Genomic DNA, 12706 nt, shown 5'->3' with positions numbered 1-12706 from the left:
GCCCTGCCATTACAGCTGTACTCTCGCTTGGCACAGCCCCAGCTCAGGGACCATGCAAGGACACGCTGCTTTGCTCCCTCAGCTGTGATGAGAGCCCAAGCTGGAGTGAATGGCTGAAAAGGGTGGGTCTGCCAAAGGGTCCCTGGGGCTTATGATGGTATGGCTAGAGCTGAAACAACAACCCCACCCCGATCCCTGCAACACCTCCCCCTCTATAAACAGGGAAGATGGATAGCACCCTTCCTCCCCGAGTTCCCCCTCTTTTCTTCCCTCCCAGAGGTCACCTTCAGCAGGGAGGCAGAGTGTCCCCAGGACCAGAGACATGGGGAAGGGGCGGAGCGTCACGCTTAGCCCAGTAATGCCTGGCAGCCCCCTCCGGCTGCTCGGCGCAGGCTGAACCCAGCGCAGAGGCTGCAGTGGGGGAAGCGAGGCAGTCCACGGCCGGCCGGCAGCGCTGCGCTGCTGGAGAAGGTGAGAGGCTTGGTACGGACGGGGAGGGATCGTGGGAAGAGAAGTTACAGCCGTGGCAGGATGAAGGAGACTGGACAGGCGTGTGAAAGGGCACCCACCCCTCACAAACTCTTTTTGGACACTCCGGCGTAGCGTACCAGAACAATGTGGAGCGTACCCATTTCCCACATCTGGTTGATGGTGAGCTTGTGGTGGCTCTGCCCCAAAAGGTTGCTTTGTGTCTGGTTGTGTCCAGTGGGATGGTGCCACGGTACCGGCTGGTTGGTTGGGAGGAGGGTGTGATGTGGCTTCGTCCCTGCGAGATTGCTGCCGATGCCTGTCCGAGGAGGCTGCTGATTGTGGATACTGCTTGCTGGGGAGAGGCTCACGGGCTCTGCCCGGGCAGGCTGCTGGGTGTTTCTGCCCAAGAACAGCAATAGGCAGTTCTGCTACGGGGACAGTCATGCGATTCTCCGCAGTGAGATTAAGCACTAGGCTGCTGACCAGTTTTAGAAAGAAGCTCATAAATCTATCAGCAATAAGGCCAGAAACAACCACTATGATAATCTGTTCTGATCCCTTGCCTGTATTAAACGTGGTTTGCGCTAGAGTGGACCTTTTAGGGGGAAAAAAAAAAAAAAGCACCATTCTTGAGTTAAGAGTTCCAGAGGTGGAAGGATATTCTTCCATACTGTTTCATGAGACTTTTAGGGGCAAATATCCTTCTTCCAAAATCTGCACCACAACTGAAGTCTGAAATGGCCTCATTTCAGCTTCAGCTATTGGCTTTACTATAATGTTTTCACTTGTTTGGGAGAGCCCTCTTTAGTGAAATTCGAGTACCCACAATCGCACATACACATGATAGAGTCACTTCTTTTTGCTATCTGTTTGATAAGCTAAGATCACTCCCTTGGAAGTTTTTCCTGTAATTGTCAGCCCTGTTGTCCTTCTCATGGTTCTTCTCTGGTCCTTTTTCTGTCAAACTGTGGACATCAGCGTTAGCTTGCTGAACTGTGGCCTCACCGATGCCATTAAAAAGACAGAAAACATCCAATAGCTAATTCTGTTGACCCATCAGCTGGCCTCCAAAAGAGTTCAGGAAATTTACCCTAAGGAAACCAGGCTTTCACATCAGTATATTTTTAACATTCAAAAAATGTAAAAAAATTAGATAAAGAAGAATGCAAAGCAGAGCAAATGGAAGGAATGCATTTCTAATAAAAATAGAAAATCCACTGGTGCACGATATTCTCAATTCTAGTGCAGAAATCATTAGCAGGTGGCCAGCTCTTCAGAAATACAGCTTTCCTAACTCAGCTGATTTTCAGAGATTAAATTTCAGACTGTCTCAGGACATCTGTATGTAGGAACCTCTGCAGAAACTAGAGTTCACTGTAAGGGGCACATAGTTTCAGAACAGATCTGTTCTTTTGTTATAATTTGTCTTAGTCTATGTAAAGCTGAATGGCTATATCTATTTTTTTGTTTACAGTGAAGCTTATTTTCTTAATTTACCATCTGGAAAATGCTACTTTGCCTCTCACTGCTGATATTTCCTGCATCTGATTCTTTTTGGGCATTCTCTTCAGCAGAGTGAATGCAAAAGTGGAATCTGCAACCCTTGTACCATTATTATCTTAGACTTGTATCTGTATCATTAAGATGTGTATCTATACCACTGTAGATTATTTCTAGTGCAATTCTGTATCATCCTACATATTAAGGCCTGCAAAGGAAGTGAGGCTATACCAGATCTACATTTTTGGGTTTACACAGTGCCCTTTTAACTAAAAAGCAGCATGAAGAAGTTAGATTTGTCTGATTAATATGACATGTCCTTTTTTTTTTCCTCCCTGTCACTCAATGCCAGACTAAACTCCTGACTTCTTTTGTGGTTTCAAACACTTTTTTTTGTGTGTACGTTCATGGACTAGTTTGATCAAGCAATGCATTATCTACCCAAATCCATTTTGTGTCATTTGCAAACATTTTCTGGATGATTTCAGTGCTTGCTTCTAGATCATTGACAAAGGTAAAAGTATTATAACAGAGTTAGGATTTACCAAAATTAATTGTGTAGGGTGAGGATACCAATAAAATGCAATAATTTCCACTATACTGGGCTTATTTTTAAAATGTGAATTAAAAATATGTGGCTTATTGATTTTGACCAATGCCAGGATGAATTTGTACAGATAGCTTTCAGAGAACGATCAGTGAATGGGACGTTTCTGGCAGGTGCTGTACGAACCAGTACCAGGCTGAGAACTGCTCCAAACTCCTGCCAACAATTTAGAGGTTGATGGGAAACCCCCCACAGATGGAGTCCTTACACAGCCCCTAGACAGAAATGAATGTGGTGGTTTGGTCACAACAGAGAAACAAAATGATCTGAATTACTTGATACGCTAAGTCCCTTTGAGCAAAATGTGCTTTATTAAAGGTGGTGCAAAAGTATTCAGGTAGAAACAAGGCAGGCAACACACAGAAAGTGGAGTTTTTCCCCCCCAAACCCCCAGTAATTTGGAAAAACTCTGGAGTCATAATGGATGTATAAGGTAGTGCAGCTTTTCAGTGTGGTATTCCTGGAAAAAGAGATCTTGGGGCCACAGCATGAGGCAGAGGGTAATTCTAGCTGAAGGCATCACAGGAGGCATTCCCCAAGGAGCAGTTGGTGTTTTAACACGGATGGGCAGAAATAATGGTGAGGCTTCAGAAAAGAGTCATAAAACAGATCAGAGAGCTGGAGAAAAGGCCTTGGTTTGAGAATTGGGCAGAAGGTTGTTTGAAGGCATTTAACTAATAAGAAGTCTGAGAGGTGTCTTGATCACAGAGCTTGGAGATGTTTATTCAAAATTCAAAATGTGACTACAATTTCTGGAAGCATCCTATCTGTTTTTAAACTAACTGACATGGGCACTACAGAAGCACAGTGTGCCAGATGGTTTGCGAAGCCTAAGTGTTTAAATACATAGCCTGAGTTTCAGGCTGTACCCTGCTAGTTTTACTCAATCTAAGTAGTTTAAAATATGTTCTCATAGGCTATGGTAGTACCTCTGACCACAGTGCACATAAACCCTACAAGAGTCAGGAGAACTATAACAGCCACTAAAAAACTCTTTTCTCTAGCTGAAAAACTTCAGTAGCAGGTTAGGTAAATTCAGATTAAGATATCATATAAATACATAACAGCAAGAATGTTAACACTGGCTTTTATAGTTGACCAAAGTTTGTCTTTGGATCAAACTCGCATGACTTTTTGTAAGAGGTGCCCCAAATTTTGTTGGTTACTTGGTTTGGGTTAAAGCTTTGTAGAAGGTCAGACAAGAAAATGGACCCTACATGCCACATGCTCAAGGCCATTTTTAATGGGACATCTTTGATACAAAGAGAAGCTGAGACAGCTGAAAGTCTTCAGCTTGGAAAACAGAAGGCTCAGAAGGGATGTTATCGGTGTATATAAATACGTGATGAGAGGGAATGAAGAAAAGGGAGCCAGACTCTCAGTAGTGCTCATTGACAGGACAAGAGGCAATGTGCACAAATTAACACACAAGGAATACCAGCTAAACACAAGAAAATACTTTTTTTTTTTTTCTTCTTTTTTTTTTTTTTTTTTTTTTTCTGTGAGGGTAGTCAAATAGTGTGGTAGGTTGCCCAGGGACGTTGTGGAGTCTGCATCTGTGGAGATGTTAAAAACCTGACTGGACACCTTCCTAGATAATCTGCTTCAACAGCTGCTGCTTGAGCAGGGGAATTGGGATCTCAAGAGGTGCCTTCCAGCCTAAATACCTCTGTGATTCTGTCATCATAGCACTGTCTCTGTTATACAGACATTACACTCTCTTTGGCTCTTGACATGTATGAAGTACTTTTCTGGACCAAATATATAAACCATTTTGGTTAAAGAACCAGAATGACATTACCTAGACCAAGACACTGTATCTCCACAGGCTAGCTCCTCCTCAGCTCCTCAAGAAGTTTGGAAGCATCTCCCGATGGTGGAAAGGATGTGAATTTCTTGCTGCTGTAATTAGAGACTTTTTTGGGGAATTAGGGTTTCTTACACGTTGACAGTCTGGAAACAGGACCTCTAGCAGGGGTGAAGCACAGCAAGTATAGTGGAGGAAAGAACAATTTTGTGAAGGACCCTGCCTGCTGCCTTCCATATAGCACAGCCAAATGGTGAGTGCATCCTGGCCGGGGTCTTGGTGGCCTTCTCCCCAGTGCTTGTCACTCTGCAAAGGGCAAATGGCACTCTAGAAGGTAACAGAGGTAGGTGCAGAGCACTCAGGTACACTGTACTTAGTGGTGACCCAAATTTGGCCCTTACTTAGCTTCCTAGCTAGTGGCAGCGGTACCTCAGAGAAAGTATGGACTGTGTCCATCAATTTCCTCAAGGGCAGCAAGGGCCAAAGCCTGCAGACTGCCCTGGAGTGACTGCGGCTGCAGCTTCCTTCATACGGAGCCCTGATCAGACCCACAGGATTGTCACTGTCCCTCGAGACACTCTATCCATATCCTCTGGCTGATCTAGTTTTCCAAGCTGGCTATTTCACATAGATGCTCCACTCTGTACCCAGACAATCTGTCCTCCCATGCCAGTGGGGCCAAGCGTAGAAGTAAGGATCCTTGCCATCTATATTGCACTTCACTTGAAATGGGGAGTGGAAGGGCACAAGAGTTTTTTGGATTATTTTATTGCAAAAGCTCATGGACTGAAATGTTTTGACTCCCAAACCTGGAGTGAGAACCAAGAATACAGAGAGAAGCATGTCCTCCCATTCACAAAAGCAAGTTTTCAGACAGTAAATAGGAGAAAAGCAATGAATCATATAAAAATAGAATAGATGAATCATACAATAAATAATTCAATACGAATCAAAACAGATTAAAGAATAGATATTTTAAAATTATATCATTATTGAATAATACATTAAGTGGATACAGCAAGAAGATTCTTATCTTTGGGTTAGATAGCACTGACAGGTGGCCAGCTTACAAGAGAAGAAATTTTATCTAACTCAATGTTTGAGAAATTAAGTTATCTGGAAAGATCGTGAATTGTATATGGCCATGAATTTGGTGTAGGAGAAACACTGTCTTACAGAAGAGATCTTCTGGTATTTTTTTCACAAATATAAATCCAATGTGTTCTGCACAAGACAAGCAGACATCTATCCTGTTGTTCCACTCCCTATTTAGTGTGGCTTTAGCTTATCTAATATCAAGGCGAGGTCCATGTCTTTCAAAGGTTTATTACATTTTAAGTTTTTTCTCTATATTACTAGCTAGGACTCTTTAAAAGTTTTGGGTTTTGGTTTTTTTTTTCAGCTATTCATTTTAACACCTAAATGTGGCAACACCAGTTTGGAAATGTCAGTGGCAGAGTGGGTCTGTTTGCGGGTTCTGTGATGCCCTTGCTGTGTGGAATTTCACAGGCTGTGCCGGCTGGGCAGCAAACAGGAGGTCATCAAAGCAAAATCTCTAAAATACTTTCCAGACCGGCTTTCTTCCCAGCCTTGCATTTATCCCCTCCCATGCAGGCATTTGTTCATTGTTGAACTCCCTACTAGTCTGTACTAACTTTGACTGCTGTTGGCTCTCACACCAAGCCAAAGCCTTTGCAGAAAAGCATGGACAATTACTTGGTACTTCTGAATTGGATAAGGTTTAGCAATGCAGTCTAGGAGAGAAGGGAAGGCAAAAGGAAGGGGAACTCTCCCACAAGTAGTGCCAGTCTTCTGTACAAATCTAGCCTTTTTATAGTTTTCCTAGGTTTAAATAATCCTGTTGCTAAAGTACTGGATTGTTAAGGATGACTGGATTTAGCAGCAGTGGGGGCTGGAAGTTGAAGGAACTGTAATAAGCTCTGGTCACAGAGAAAGCAATGTAAAAACTAATTCATTTTTTCTGCTCCCACTCATATTCCCAGGATGCCATCTTCCTTTTTTAGCCACATGAGGTCCTATTCCTTCCCCCAAAAGGCATCATGTGAGCCAGAATGTTTCATGGGAAGAAATCCTGAGTTTGTAGGTGCAGAGGTGAGCCATTGGTTTTACACCAGAGCTCTGTCTCATTGCATACTGTTTAAGACATATCCAAGAATGGTGCAACCCCCAGGCTCTTGGGTTGCATCCTGGGCTGCATTAGGCAAAGTGTTACCAGCAGGTAGAGGGACGTGTTTCTTCCTCTCTACTCAGCACCAGCGAGGCCACATCTGAAGTAGTGGGTCCAGTTCTGGGGTATGTGGACATACTGGAACGAATCCAGTCCATGAAGATGATTAAGATACTGGAGCAGCTCTCATACAAGGAGAGGCTAAGAGAGCTGGGACTTGTTTAGCCTTGAGAAGGCTCGAGGGGATCACCTTATTAATGTGTATAAATACCTGTAAAAAAGACAGAGACAGAGTCTTCTGATATTGAGTGATATTGAGTGACAGGATAAGAGGCAGTGGGCCTGAAATACAGAATTTCTATTTAAGCATGGGAAAAAAAACTTTTTACCATAAAGTGATTGAACACTGGAACAAGTTGTCCAGAGCAGTTGTGGAGTCTCCATCCTTGGAGATATTCAGAACTGGACTGGATACAGTCCTGAGCAACTTGGTCTAGTTAACCTTCCTCTGTGCGGGAGGTTGCACTAGGTGATCTCCAGAGGTACCTTCTGACCTCAACCATCCTGTGACTCTGGTTCTGTAACCTTGCTCCAAAGCCACGAGGGGCTCCCAGGCCCGGGGCACTTGTGTTCAGAGCACAGGCAGGTAGTTAGGGGGACAGTGGTGCCACAGGTGCATTAAAATGCTGCCTTGTAGCTGGCTGGGGGAACTGAAAAAGCATTCCCCTGAAATGGGTCTGAAGCAGCTGGCTGTAGCTCCAAATGTCAGTGATGTCCGAGCTTCCTTCCTGCCTAAGTTTCTTGGCTGCACAGGTGAGTGACTTTGGGTCAGAAATGTCAGCAGGCTTGTCAGATACTGAGCTCCCTTTGACTTGCTTGGAGTACACTGCCTCTAACTAGTAATCCCTTTTTTGTCATGGGCTAGCTGTGCCTCTGCCTAAGGGGCTGATCTGTCTCTGCTGCTACCTCAAGGACTTTCTTCAGTAAGCAGTAGAGGTGGGTTTCTGATTAGAAAAACATGGTCTTGCTGCAGTAGACTAAGGAGAGCAAGAGGACTGGGTCATGCTTGATAATCTGGGACTCTTAATGTTTTCCTTGTTGCCTAACACCTTGGAGACTAGAATAGGAGGAGGTGAAATTTTAGTATAGCTGAAACAGAAAGGTGAGCCAGGTCTTTGAAATGAGAAGCCCCAATTTGAGAGACTCAATCATCTATCTGGAGGCCAGAAAGGATTAGAGGGCTGAAGGAGTTTCCCTGCAATAAAGGGACCTTTTATATGATGAGGGGCTTTGCCCAGAGGTGTACTGTGTAAAAGCACAAGCTCAACTCTAGCACAGCTGCGAGGGTGCTCAGGCTCCAAGTGGCAGAAACATCCCCTGGCATGGCATGGTTTACGTAGCGTGTCCTATCTGGTTTTCTCTGTGCATGTTGTGATATTCCTGACTTGAGCTGTGGTGTTTCTGCAGCACTCAGCAATGGCCGAGAGCTCAGCTGCGACTGCGGCAATGGCAGCAGCAGGGACAGCGGCACCAACCGTGCTAGATGAGCTCCTGGAGATCACAGCTCAGAGCCTGGTGCGCACCGAGGTGGCCGAGCACTATGAGGTTATTCGGGAGCTGGGCAGGGGCAAGTATGGCCACGTGATGCTAGTGACCCACAGGCAGAGAGGTAAGGACTGTGCCCTATGAACTACTGTGCCTTGCCTCCTCTCCACTCGCTGGGTGGCCTGGTGGCTCCTTGGCGCCAGGCACCAGACATGGTGGGGAGTCCCCAGGGAGACCGGCAGGACAGGGACCTCCCCAGCCGGGGACTATCCCATTGCACCTATCCAGGGAGCAGATGATGCCCAGGGGCAGGCCAGAACATCAGGCAAGGTTATAGTGATGAGGCAGGTCCAAGGTCAAGCCAAGAAGTCAATCCACAAGTCAGGATCAATAGGCTAGGCACTGGCATGGGTGTGATAGAGCTGGAAACCAGCAATCCTACCACACAGCTCAGGTAGCGAGTGAAGCCCTAAGCCTGAGCTTAAATGGTACCCTAAGGCCCATTGACAGAAGGTGTGAGCAGAGGTTCTAGGTGGGGTTGGCCAAGGCTATTAAGGCCTGTGATTGCCCACAGAGCCGTGACACCACTCTTCCCCATTAGTTCCAGCTCAGACAGATGCGCCTACGTAGCCTGAATTTCCCTTGCTCTGCCCAGTGCTCCTGTGCATGCACTGACTGGCTCAAAACTCACACCAGCAACAGTGCCGGCTCCCATATCTGGTGTCCATAGGATATATCCACACAAAGCTTCAGGCCAGAGACCTCCCTGTGGCTGTGAGTGTCTGGACCATGGCTGCTCAGTGCTGCCTCTGGCCTTGGTGTGAGTGACCTTCAGGGGAGTCTAATCCACTCTCCCCATCCCCAGGGACTCCTATGGCTCTCAAGCTGCTACCCAAAGCCAGTACCAAGCTGCACACCTTCCTGTATGAATATTGCATAGCTCTCTCTCTTGCCACCCACCCTGCCATCATCGGCATGTTTGGAATTGCCATCGAGTCCAGCCAGTACTATGGCTTCCTCTATGAACCAGCACTGCACAAAGACCTCATCTCTATCATCAAACCTCGGGTGAGTGCTGCTACGAGGCCATGGGGTCTGGGACCATAGCGTTTGGTCCCTGTGCAGGCTGGCTGGGTCGGAGGGAGGTAAAGGCAATGGGCTGTGGGTCTTTCTGGGGTCTACAGCACTGAAGCATCTTCAGGTTTGCAAGACCAGAAATGCAAAGGTCTTCCCCAGTGCAGAGCAGGCAGGTGAGGGCCCAGCTGGCAGGGCTGCCAAGGTGCCCTGCGTGTGCCGTACGGCCTGTCTCTCTCCCTGTGCAGGATGGGATCCCTGAGCCAGCTGCTAAGCAGTGTGCCAAGCAGCTCGTGAGTGCGTTGGAGTTCATCCACAGCCGAGGGCTCGTGTACCGTGACGTCAAGCCTGAGAATGTGCTGCTTTTCGATCCCGAGTGTCGGCGCATCAAGCTGACTGACTTCGGACTGACGCGGCCCAAGGGTACCAAGCTCAAGCTGGTGGCTGGGGTAATCCCCTACACCGCCCCTGAGCTGAGCAACACCACTGATGCCCAGGGGCTGCCCATCGACACCAGCTTGGATGCCTGGGCCTTCGGCGTGCTGCTTTTCTGCCTGCTGACTGGCTACTTCCCCTGGGAGCAGAGCCTGCCAGACGACCCTTTCTTTGAGGACTTCATGCTGTGGCAGGAGACAGGTCTGGAGGAGGACCTGCCCCGCCACTGGAAACGCCTGACAGCTGAGGCTGCCCTGATGCTGCGGAGCCTCCTGGCCCTAGATCCCGCCAAGCGCAGCCCCGTCAGCGGGGCGCTGCGCTACGTTGATTGCCCTTGGCGGCTGGAGGACGGGCACAGTGAGGAGGCTGCGGTGAAGCCCTAGAGCCCGCTCCCCATGGGGGGAGGAAAGGCAGGTCTCACCCTGCAAGGGGCTTCGGGTCTGTGGCACCACGGTGGCCCACGTGTGAGAGGCCATGGTGACCCAGTGAGCAACTTCTCTGCAGCACTGTCCCTGCTGCCACGGAGCCAAGCTCCTTCCCCAGCTGATGGTCCTCACCCCATGGCTCAGTGCTGCCAAGTGCCACCTCCTTGTGCTTCCTTGGGGCTTGAAAACATCTCCTTTCTCTTGGAAACCACTGTCCGCATGTGAAGCACCCACTCGCTTCCTGGTCACAGGGACTCCAGGACATTTTCTAGTGGCTGCAGCACCTGCCTTTTCTTGAAATAGAGCAAATATGTACTTTTTTGTTTCTGTATGTGGGTCTTTTTCCATCATGATAAAATGCCTGTGGAGGCCTGCTTGCTGCGGGACAGCAGGGGCACGACAGAACCTGCGGCCATCTCAGGACAACATGCATAAGGCGGGGGCCACCCCTGGATGCTGCCTGGGCATCCACCAGGACCCTCGAAGGGTGGCTTCAGGCCGGTGGGGTGGAGGTGCTGGGGAGCCCCCATCATGTGGCTGCAGATGGTAGATGGGGCCTGGTGATGGTGTTGAGAAGATGGTGGGAGTCATGAAGGTGGGGTGTTGGAGAAAGCCACAGGGAATTGCACATTGTAACCTGCCCACTGTCATGCATTTCCTCCCGTTTTCTTCTGTTCAGGGCTAGGTGACAGACGGGCTCTTCTGCGCAGAGGGTTGTTAGCAGCAGGAGTCTGTCAGTCTACACAAGTGTCCCCCTCTAGTTCCTGTCACTCGGGAAAATGGCCTTCTGCAAATACTGGCAGTCCTGAAGCACAATTCACCCCTCTCCCTCCTCAAGTGGCTTAGGTGCAAGTAGAAAGATGAGCTCACTGCCACAAACATCTGCATGTATGGTTGAGCTGAGAAGACAAGTAGCACTGTGAGGGTGGTTGGCCTGGGCGTCACTAGGAAAGGCTAACAGAGGAGGTTATGCTAACCACAGGTTGCATAAATTTATCCATACAAATAACCCCAGCAGAATTCCCCTAGTGATACCTCCCAGCAGTCCTACACCATTACCTTGCTCTCACTCCTCATCCTCCTGCAGACTGACTGCTCCGTCCTCATAGACCCAGCCCCTCCCTGCATGAGCCTCCGATACCACTTCTTCCCTGCTCCTGTTCTCCTGAATCCTTCAGTGCCAAGGAACCATTTCCAAGACTATCCAATGTCAGCCCAAGTACACCTCTTCCCTTGTACTGCCTTCAGGTCCTAAGAGAAAGTCCTTCACGCTCTTTTAGATGCCTGGTTACCCCTCTAGAAGACCTTCCTTCTCCCATTTCTTATCATTACTTTAACCCTTCCCCAGCAACACCCCGCCCCTAATACCCCAATGTCCTTCTAGGTGCACATTTTAATCCTGGAAAGAGGTAGCAAGGAGAGGATTAGGGGTCAGAAGCTCTTCTTACTTTGCTACCTCTTTCCAGTCCCCAGGATTATGATATTGGTAATCCCTTCCAGCTCTTAGCCTGATCCTATTGCTGGAAACATCTCCAGCTCAGCTTCCATTCTCAATGTCTTTGTAACTTCTAAAAATGCACTGTTTCAGCACCATACTTTCTAGCATCCCAGCTTTTCTTTCACCTCACATCCTTTCCTGCACACACTCTTCTGTAGTTCCCCAACCTCCAGCTCTCTTTTTCCAACTTCTTCTCACCCACTAACATTTTACCATTACTAATCTTCCTCACTAACATTCCCTTTCTACTGTCTATCACCTGATAAACACCTTTTGCTCATTCCTCTTTCAGCAACATCACCTCCATACTACTCTTCCGTACTTTTCCTGCATCACTTATCCCTTGTGTCTTCCTTCCAACTCCCCAATCTACCTTATCAACCAGCATTGTGCTCACCCTGGTCAAGATGCAGTTTTCTTCTGTCTGCTTCCATTTCTTAGAATCTTTCATTACCCAAAAACATAATAAATGCTCCTCATCTCTGGCCTGCTTAGATTTGGCTTTAATTATTCTTTGATTAGTGTAGGAATAGCAGAGGAGTGTTAAGGTACCAACACAGTTCCTGTATTTAAAGTGGAGAAGCCCTAAGATCAATGGATCTATAGGCCAGGTAGCTGACAACTATCCAGTGAAAAATAATGGAAAATCTGATACAGGTGCTTGCTAATAGAGAATTATAGAACAGGAACGTGGCTTTTTTTTGAATGTGACACTCAGTGTTCTCTTTGATAATAAAGTTGTGTTTGATAAAGTAAATTCATAGCGTTATGGTACACAATTTTTGTGAGGCATGACCTATTGATATGAAGAAAATTACAGCATGCTGTATTAAGAAGATGCACTATGAAAAGTCAATAAAACACATTAAATCAACTGAGAACTTTCAATGGACAAAAGAAATAATTGTCAGTTGGGAATGCTCTTTGGTTATTTTGGCTGGTTTCTGCAGGGATCAATAGTTGGATGAAAACTGGTCAACATTTCCATCCATGATTTGAAGGTAAATACAAAACCACTGCAGGTAAACCCCTGCAGATGACACAAACACGAATAGGACGATAAACAGCAAGAGGAACAGGCCACTCAAAGAGATCTGGATAACTTGGTAATTTGGGTGTATTCAAACAAAATACATTTTCTTACAGGCAGGAGAAA

General features: G+C 47.1%; 1 protein-coding gene across 2 annotated transcripts; it reads left to right on the top strand.

The window, feature by feature from the left end:
• Window positions 1-371: 371 nt before the first annotated feature.
• On the top strand, window positions 372-12449 carry LOC104634087 (serine/threonine-protein kinase SBK2). 2 transcript variants are annotated; one of them, XM_010300523.2, is made up of 4 exons: window positions 372-471; window positions 8041-8242; window positions 8984-9186; window positions 9441-12448. In XM_010300523.2, exons 2-4 carry the CDS (start codon window positions 8050-8052, stop codon window positions 10008-10010), a joined length of 966 nt encoding a protein of 321 aa, XP_010298825.2. In that variant the 5' UTR covers window positions 372-471; window positions 8041-8049; the 3' UTR covers window positions 10011-12448. The 2 variants fall into 2 exon arrangements, with proteins under 2 accessions (XP_010298825.2, XP_075600917.1); XM_075744802.1 differs by lacking the exon at window positions 372-471 and adding an exon at window positions 485-651 and having other exon boundaries at window positions 9441-12449.
• The last annotated feature ends 257 nt before the right edge of the window (window positions 12450-12706 follow it).

Source organism: Balearica regulorum, chromosome 2 (assembly GCF_011004875.1).
Source record: "Balearica regulorum gibbericeps isolate bBalReg1 chromosome 2, bBalReg1.pri, whole genome shotgun sequence".
NCBI classification, from domain to species: domain Eukaryota; kingdom Metazoa; phylum Chordata; class Aves; order Gruiformes; family Gruidae; genus Balearica; species Balearica regulorum.
The sequence above is the reverse complement of the archived record's forward strand: the minus strand, read 5'-3'. Positions and strand labels throughout refer to the sequence as shown.

Excerpts from the sequence above, each read along its gene's own strand:
- LOC104634087 (XM_075744802.1), top strand. The coding sequence starts at position 616 with ATGTGGAGCGTACCCATTTCCCACATCTGGTTGATG. Across the intron at positions 8,243-8,983 it reads AGTGACCCACAGGCAGAGAG|GGACTCCTATGGCTCTCAAG; the intron begins GTAAGGACTGTG and ends CCCCATCCCCAG. Across the intron at positions 9,187-9,440 it reads TCTCTATCATCAAACCTCGG|GATGGGATCCCTGAGCCAGC; the intron begins GTGAGTGCTGCT and ends CTCCCTGTGCAG.